This window comes from Thunnus thynnus, chromosome 8, assembly GCF_963924715.1.
Source record: "Thunnus thynnus chromosome 8, fThuThy2.1, whole genome shotgun sequence".
NCBI lineage: Eukaryota > Metazoa > Chordata > Actinopteri > Scombriformes > Scombridae > Thunnus > Thunnus thynnus.
In genome coordinates this window covers 5,720,532-5,729,846 of record NC_089524.1, presented here as the reverse complement: position 1 = coordinate 5,729,846, position 9,315 = coordinate 5,720,532, and the positions used below count along the sequence as shown (strand labels likewise).

Below are 9,315 nucleotides of genomic sequence, written 5' to 3'. Positions count from 1 at the left end.
CTGGTAATAACAGGGCCTGTGTACTGCCTGTGCTTTACCGTTCATATACTCATGCTCATCATCATACAGACAGCGTCTCCATCTATTTAAAGCAGCAGCAGGCCGGATGGGTTTGTGTCCCCGGAGCGCGCTCTGACAGGTGACAGGTGAGACTCGCTCCTGTTTTCAGGGACAATGCTGCAACCTGCAGGTGAAACACCGGAACAACACACCTGTATGCAGTCCCTGTCACGTGTCTTCAATTGTCCCGAGCGTCCCCTAAAAAATGTTAACATCCTTGTTGTCATGACGCGCATCCTTCATATTTGTAAACAGCCTTTATTTATTTCAGCCTCTTTCGATCCACTTTTACTCAGTGACTTTCAGGGAGGAACTCGGTTCTGCTCCAAGACTGACTGACTATGAATAAGGCCCACCGTGTTATGAAAGCAGACTTTAGGGCAAGCACAATGTTATGAAGTCCAAACAGTGTGTCACTCCGGCAGACTGAACCGCGCCTGACCTCCCACAGTCCCGGAGAGGCAGCTCCAAAGCTCCCGGCACCGCCACAGGAAACGCAGGCGGAGCGGCCAGGAGAGAAGCCCGAGCAGCCAGAAGAATATTTGATTACCGTTAAACAGGATCTCAACTCAATATTTGCTATTGTTTTATTTCATGGATTTTGTTTATTCCAGGCCTATTAAATACAAGAGGGCAATAAAAAAAACACTGAACAATAAAAAAGGGCCTATTGTTACATATAAAACAATAAATTATTTTGGGTGAAAACTTGTTTTTTAATATTTGTTGATAGTTATTTTTAGTGGGAAAAAATATAAGCTTATAATAATTATTATTATTAAATATTCACCACTCATATAAAATATAACTGCAAGGCCGTGACATTTTATTTCTAAATGGGCTGCAACAGGTTACCTGAGGTCAGACAGGCCTATTAACATTTTCTCAAAATCTTATCTACCTAATATTTTCTGGGGAATAAACAATATATCTTCGCCTAAACATGAAAACAAACAAAAGGTCTTATTATGTCGACAATAGGCTCATATGGGCCTCCGGCCGTGACTGTATTCTACAGACAAACCTTTCCATCAAAAACACCTCTGAATAGCTTTCGTGGCGGTCGCTGATCACTTGATATCTCCAAAAAGGCTAAATTAGGAGCTCGTATAATCTGTGTGCGTAAAAGCAGCCAGAGCGCAGTCTTCAAAGCACTTCCAGAACAAAGATTCCCTCTGCAAGCCAAGGCATCCTGATCTCGGTGGGGGTCATAAGTTTTGATGTCGCAGGAAATTTCTGGGGCCGTTAAGGTCCTCCAAACTGCTCTGTGTGTGTGTGTGTCATGGTGGAAAATGATTTTATCCGCACATCCTTTGTTGTGCAAAGTGCAAAGGTTATTGTGGCTGGTTATTGTTTGGAAAAGTCCTCCAGGCTAAACTTTAAAAGGTTCTTTCGGCAAACACGTCCACAGACACACTTTTGAGTGTGTGAGATGAAATGTAAAAAATATGAAACTATTTTCTGAAAGCTGCAAAGTTTTTTTTTTTTTTTTGTGGTTTTATTTTATCTCCTAAATACATCGTCATGCAGGGCCTGTGGGGAGGAGATGATGCAATGAAATGAACCTAAAATGACATGAAAATATTACCAATGCATGATTAAAAATGTTTAAAAAAAAAAAAGCATTACAAAAAAAGAAATAATGACAAACATGCTCTCAGCTGTGGGACATCCAGAAAGCTTTTTCTTCTTCAAAGCCCAGTGATCTCGGCTCCGTCGCAACACGGATGTTGATATTACCTTTATGGGATATATAACTCCATCGTGTTGGACAAATCTGTGTGTGATGTCTCCATAGGAGAGGAAACTGTCGACGCCCGCTCGCCTAATTTCGCTTTTCTCTCTCTAATGAACGTGGGGGCCCATGGGACCGACTCTGGCCCGGGGCGGTAAGCTGACACTGGCTCGCTGTGTGTGGTATCCAGGGCCGCGCTTGATGGAAAAAGCCTGCTTCCACTCATGTCAAAGTCATTTACTCAGAGCAACCCCCCGCTTACACACGCACGGCAAAGACCACCACCTCTCCATCTCTCACACTCCTCGCCCCAGTCCGGCACCGCGACAGTTTGTTTTTGTTATCCTCTGGACCAGTTTGGGGAGGAAATTATGAGCAAAATAATACAAATAATGCAAGATGGTGCTTTCTTTTTATTATTGCTTGACCACGATGCATTTTGGGTATTATCTGCTGTAGATACCATGTAGGCCTGAGTGAATGTTTTTTGTGAATCATGGTTTCAAGTGCAGGCTGTAAGTTTTGCACATATTGTGGAGGTTTATTTGTGTCAGGAAAATGTATGTTCTGTGGCACATGGGGCTGAAATCACGACTTCATACATGCAGGAGTGAGTGGAGGGGGGGGTGGAGGAGGGGGGGGGGTGAAGCTCGTTTTTTAACTTGTGCGGCTGGCGTGTGGCGCTGTTGATTGGGATGTCTGGGGGAGGTTTGATAGATGGCTTAATTGCGTGTAGTCCTAACTGGAGAGAGGTGGGAGGGAGGGGAAGAAAGGAGACGGGGAAAGGAGAGAATGTGGAGCTTTAACGCTGCTGAGAATGGTAAGTGGACTTGGGCCAGATCTGGCAGGAGGAGGAGGAGGAGGAGGAGGAGGAGGAGGTGGAGGAGAAGGGGGGGGGGGGGGGGGGGGGGGGTGGCTCTATTCGTCACTGATTTCAGGGAGATTTGCAGGCGCAGAGTGCGGATGAGGAGAAGAGGTGGGGGGCTTTCGCAGAGGGAAGAAAAGATTTATGAAATGATAGGTGGTCGAGCTTTGTTTGGCTGTACTGTTGCGCGCAATACGTCGAGGGGTTTTCGGGTTTCTTCCACTTGAGGGATCATTAAGGCGGTCGATGGCCACCCGGTGCGCCACACAGCACCACTTAGCACCGCTGTGACACCCAGTGGAGCCCCTGTGTCGAGCTAAAGCCCTGGACACTCAGTCTCCTGTGGATAACCAGCTCCCCCCACTCTCTCTTCCTCTTCCTCTCTCTGACAGTGCGTACCCGCCGTGCGTTCTGCATGCGTCAAGGGAGTACCGTGCGTAACGGGAGAGTCGTGCGTAACTGGAGACAGATTTTTCTCCATTTTGCGCTGGGATTCTGAGGACCACTGGCGGTGTAACGCTCACTTGCAAGGACACTGACCGCTGGATCCCGACATATTTCTCTGTTCAGACATCTCACGGCCCGTCTTTTCTCCCTCCCTCTCTCCTCTCTACGCCAGTCGTACGTCAGAGCTGACATGACGACCGAGACCCCTCAGCAGCAGCTGGACCCTCCGCCTCCTCTGAGATCCAGCCCGGCGTCCGGCGTCTTGCACCCCGCCATGCTGAGCCCACAAGCCGCCACAGAAAGCTCGTCCACCGCCGCCAAAGGAAAGAAGACGAGCTCCGGTTTACGGCGACCGGAAAAGCCGCCGTACTCCTACATTGCTCTCATCGTTATGGCAATACAGAGCTCTCCCACCAAACGGCTGACACTCAGTGAGATTTACCAGTTCCTCCAGGCTCGCTTCCCATTCTTCAGGGGCTCATATCAGGGCTGGAAGAACTCAGTCCGGCATAATCTTTCGCTCAACGAGTGCTTCATCAAGCTGCCCAAAGGACTGGGCAGGCCGGGGAAAGGCCACTACTGGACCATCGATCCGGGCAGTGAGTTCATGTTCGAGGAGGGCTCGTTTCGTCGCAGACCCAGAGGCTTTAGAAGAAAATGTCAAGCTCTGAAGCCCATGTATCGGATGATGAACGGCATAGGCTTCGGCACCTCCATTCTGCCGCAGAGTTTTGACTTCCAGGCTCCATCCGCGTCCCTCGCCTGTCACAGCAACAGCTACAACTTGGACATGATGAGCAATTCAATGGCCGGTGGATACGACGGGCTGAGCGGCGGTCACCACGTACCCCACATGTCTCCGAGCCCTGGCTCCACATACATGGCGAGCTGTCCCGTGCCGCCTAACGGGGAGTACGGACCGGACAGCAGCAGCAGCCCCGTACCATCCTCTCCAGCCATGGCCAGCGCGCTGGACGGCCACTCCCCGTACGCCAGTACATCCGCACATTGGGCGTCCTCCGGCGGGTCCCCCTATATCAAACAGCAGCCTCTAGCCTCCAGCAGCCCCGCATCCTCTGGTTTACACTCCGGCATGTCGCCTTACTCCCTGGAGCAGAGCTATCTTCACCAGAACGGCAGGGACAGCCACTCTACCGACATATCAGGTACCACAAACTCACTCACGGCTCAGCGATGAACCTCATCTAATATCTTTAGGAATTATGACAAAACTAAATGAATCAAAAACACATAATAATAATAATTATAATAATAATAATCACATCATCTCTTCCTTATCTGCAAGACAGGCCTAAACATTATGCAACATAATAGTTTCTGTCTGCAGAAGAGGCCTGTGATCATTTTCAGGTGTTTTAAAGAGGTGAAAATTCAATTACGAAAACTTATATTTTATAAATATAACTACTTTTTTTCAACTCGGGATTGTCGTGTTCATTTGAACGGACAAATAGTGCAAAAGGAGACTTTACACATTCATGCGAGACGACTAACAAAAACTAAATTTCAGCTCAGTCAGTTTTAATTATAATGTTTAATTTTATTTCTCCTTCATTATTTCCGTCTAAGCTCAACACTTGATTGTGACAAACTATTTTAAGAGCTGTTTTACCAACTTTATTGAATATTCAAGTTATTGCATTGAACACTTGGTTGCATAATAGAACCCACCTAAGCCCCATTCAGTGGCCTAAGCTTTCCAAGATTTCAAAAATGATTTTCAGGCCACTAAATAATTCAGATTGTAACTGTTATTTAACGTGTGATATAAGCAGGTTTCATCCACAGTCTGCAGGATGTTTTAACTCACATCTCTATCAGACTGTACACAGGATATTCCGCCTAATTAATAGGCGAGATTAAGAATAAAACAGCTATTTTTCTGATCGCGCTCTTAATTCACCTCCCTAGTTCATGCTCATTTACTTAAACATAACACTCTGAGGCTTTACTAAAGTCTGGGGATTTCACCCAGGCGAGTAATCCATGCTGGAGCCCGAAAGGGGGTCTCAGAGGTTAACCAAACAAAGACTGTGCAGGTCGGACCACACCGGCGAGGATTTCAACCACCGCGTATCCACAAGAGACGGAAGGCCTCGTTAAACTTTACGCAGCGTCTTAATTGAGCCTGTGCGCAGGTTAAACGTGTTAAGACTGTTACAGTATCGGGGGAAGCTGGTAACAGTACTGTCAGTCAGAGAGAGGCTTGTGTTGTCTGTGAAAACGGGCGCAGGGCAGCCGAGCTGTGGCCCGGAGGATAAAGCCTGCTGTCTTCCCCTCCCCTGAAAAACACGGTCACATCTGGAGTCCTTATGACCTTGACGAAGCCACAACCTCCCCATTTATTTTTCTGTCTCTGGAAATAGAGGCTCACTTACAGACACAAATGACGGTCACTGAATCTGATTTAAATATTCGTGCAACTTTGGTGTTCTCCAGGAGGAAAATGACCCATTACTCACATTATTGTTATTGCTTATAAATCTGTTCCAAAAAAAAAAGCATTAAATTCATTTTTTATTTGCATTTAAAAATACTAATTAGAAGGAGGATGAGCTCGTGGAAGGTGTAAAGGAGGCGAAAATCCAAAACATATTTAAAAAATAAAGTTATTTCTGCTTTAGTGGTTTATATAAAGAAAAAATAATCTATTTACGTAGGCCTAACCACTAATTAATATGTGAAGGGTAGAGGTAGCTTAGATGATCTTTATATTTTTTATAAACTAATAATTTGTGTAAAATGAGGCCTCAGCAGTCAATTTAATACATTTTAAAGTAACACATGTGACAGAATCAGGCGAATTTTGGGGCATTTTTGTTTTTATTCACGAAATTAAGATGAAAAAAATATTAAAATTAAAACTGAAAACTAATATTGCTGTTTTCGTTCTCTTTCCCCCCCAAAAAAACTTTTAATTTTTTACATTGAAGATATTTAACATGTAGCTTATAACACTGATATCTGGTCAAAACACAAACTCTTTACCTGCCATATTGTTTTCGTGTAGAATAATTGCACAGAAAAGTTTAAGATGCTTAAAAAACAACATCCCATAATGGAGAAGTATCCACCTGTTTATTTGCGCATATTTAATTTCCCCCCTCTCTCTCTCTCTCTCGCTCTCTCTCTCTTTCTCTTTTTACAGTGGGAATTCCGCGTTATCAGAGCCATTCCTCCGTGTGCGACAGGAAAGATTTTGTGTTGAACTTTAACGGCATCTCCTCCTTCCACCCTTCGGCTGGCGGATCCTACTATCACCATCACCACCATCACCATCCCCAGAGCGTCTGTCAGGACATCAAACCCTGCGTGATGTGAGCTCTCTCCCCCCCCCCCTCCCCCTGTCACCGTGGACGGTCACAGTGAAACTGTAGGTCCGTCACATGAGCAAAAAAACAAAAAAAACAAACACACCAAAAAAAAAATATAAATAAAATAAAACCAAGTGGACAATTTTGATTTTTTTTTTATCTTTTGGAGGATTTATACCAGGATGTATCGCCGTGTCCGCTTTCACGCGTTTGCCTCCAACTTGCAGCCGAAGTAGCTTTTTTTTTTTTTTGGTTGGACTTGAAATAATATGCATTGAAGGAAAATGAATGAAGAAACCCCAGAGGCCTTTTAAAAACCACTTTGCCTATATCAACCCAACCTGACAAGCGTTTTCTTCTTCAAAAGAAGCTTCATAAACACTACTTTTTTAATGCGTTTGCTCTTATAACAGTGCAAACAAATTATATTCTATGTAACTATGTTCTATCTTAGTAACTACACACACGACGCTTTAGGCTAACATGAACTGCAACAAATCTTGCACTTATTGTATAACCCTTTGCCAACGTTTTGTCTTGTAAAAGGTTTCAATAAAGCTGATATATATTTTAGGCTACATCCTTATAGACCTCTGTCTTTTCATATCCATTCATACCTATTTAAACTGCATTCAAATGGTGCAATAGTGAGCTTGCATACTGCAGAAAAAAAACACTGTTATATAATGCAATCTTTACATCTGGCCGTTTTACACGTGTCCACTATGGTCAGGTATTATTCTCTAAATGAATGTCAGTCTGGCAAACATTCAATAGCAAATGCATATAAACAATATGACAACAATGCTCATGAGAGCTGCATCGAAAACAGCTGCGTCCAATCTTATTTTACAGTTAAAGAAAACTTTTACGACTGATGATAAACTCACTGAGAGAGGATCTTTTTTTTTATTATTTTCTAAGTGAGTTAAATGTGAAGTTTGGTATGCAGTTGTGATTATAATAAGTGTGTTGCAGTGGTGGAAAGAAGTATTCAGATCCTTTACTTAAGTAAAAGTGCTGTTGCAACTATATAAAAATACCCTATTATAAGTAAAAGTCATGCATTTTGAATTGAGAGTAAAAGTATTATCAGCAAATTGCATCTAAAGAATCAAAAGTACTCGAGATGCAGCAGAATGGCCCCTATTAGTGTTATATTATTATAAATATCACTATATGGACGGATTAGCATGTAAACAGCATTTCAGTGTTATATATGGTGAAAGTGCAGTTCCTTTATATCCCGTTGGGCAGTTTAATCTAAAACTATGATTCACATTTTATACGCTGATCATTTGTTTGACTCGTAACAAATAAATACAGTGAAGTAAAAAGTTCAAAATTACGTAAAATGCAGTGAAATACTCAAGTGAAGTACAAGCACGTCATAATATTGTGCTTCTGTGCTTTATTTTTGTAAATATACTTAGTTACTTTCCACCGTTGGGGTGTTGATACGTGGTTGGATACAAAGAAACAGGATTACTTCTGCACTGATTTTTGTCTGCGGCACAAACAAAGCAACATAAAAAAGCTACACAGGCTGATCATGAAAGTAGAAACATTGGCAGACTGATGGTGTGAGGACGGAAGGGGTCAAAAGTTAGATTACAGTGTAAAATGATTTTGAGCTTCTTAGAAATATCTGATATTTCTCAACTCAAATATTTCCACATTCTGTACATTTGTACGGCCACCTCCCGCCTGTCTTTGCAGCTGAAAGTCTTTTGCATCCTCCTTTACATGTGGACATTCATGGTTGCCAACTTTTGAGGACGCCATATAAACAAATGAAACAACAGGGCCCACGTCTGTGGAAATGCAACAACGTGGTATTTTTAGAGTGCGGTAAACAGATCAGACTCGGAGGGAGCTGCTGCCTCGTCACACAAACAGAGTGCAGACTTGGGCGGCTGCACTTGTGTCTACATGGCTTTTGGTCATGAATCAAATACTGTACAGCATCCCTCGTGACTCCAACACGTATGCAGATAGATTTGGCAGTAGCGGTTCCTTATTAGGCCACTGACATCATCAGTCTTAAAATACTCTTTGGATTCACTGTTTTGCCTGTCAAATGAGAAAATGTCTACGCTGGGCTGTTTAATATCTGTTACCTCTGTGTGTGTTTCTAGTGTTAAAACAGTGCTTTTCTAAAATGTTCTCTAGTATTTTCTGAATTTCAGAACAAATTCGACCGTTTTAAAGACTTTAAAGCACACAAATCACATTCATGTTTTCACAATTTACATCTCACATGTGACAAGACATTTCACATGCAAGAAATTCCTCTGAGCGCCCATGTTTTGATGCAGAGAATTAGGAACGATCTGTCACAGCAGATCTTTATACATTGCTTGACGTTCTTTGTAATCTGCTTGTAAGCACGCCGCTTCAGATCCAGAGTAGCTGTCAGAAACACATTGCGGGTGAGGGACAGACTGAATCATGTTGGTCTCACTGAAGTGGCGTCTCTCTGGTGCTTTGAACATTTCTGGGGTACAAGATATATCATATGGGATTGTTAACGTTTGGGGTTTTCATACGTGGAATGGAGAAGGAGGGGGAGGAAAGCATCAGCAGTCGCATATCAAAAAGAATATATTTGACTAGAGAACAGATTCCTTTCTAATTTCCTAAACACAACCCTTCATGATGAAAAGTCACACATAAGTGGCCTTGCGGCTGCTGGATTTTCCATGACAAGATTTTTTGGAGGAGTGCTGAAATTTCAATATAGTGGAGTACAGTGCCATCTAGTGGATGAGACTGCAATGGTAGCATGTTGTGAGGTATACAGTTGCATTTGCCCTATTTTACACTAAGTACTCCGGGGTAATTTGCCAGGTTGGTAATCTTGCTTTGCTTAC

The 9,315-nt window shown here is 43.2% G+C and overlaps 1 protein-coding gene across 1 annotated transcript; it reads left to right on the top strand.

The window, feature by feature from the left end:
* The first annotated feature begins 2,722 nt into the window (after positions 1-2,722).
* foxf2b (forkhead box F2b) lies at positions 2,723-7,581 on the top strand. Its single transcript, XM_067596212.1, has 2 exons — positions 2,723-4,273; positions 6,277-7,581. Exons 1-2 carry the CDS (start codon positions 3,298-3,300, stop codon positions 6,447-6,449), a joined length of 1,149 nt encoding a protein of 382 aa, XP_067452313.1. The 5' UTR covers positions 2,723-3,297; the 3' UTR covers positions 6,450-7,581.
* Positions 7,582-9,315: the final 1,734 nt, after the last annotated feature.

Excerpts from the sequence above, each read along its gene's own strand:
- foxf2b (XM_067596212.1), top strand. The coding sequence starts at position 3,298 with ATGACGACCGAGACCCCTCAGCAGCAGCTGGACCCTCCGCCTCCTCTG. Across the intron at positions 4,274-6,276 it reads CCACTCTACCGACATATCAG|TGGGAATTCCGCGTTATCAG; the intron begins GTACCACAAACT and ends CTCTTTTTACAG.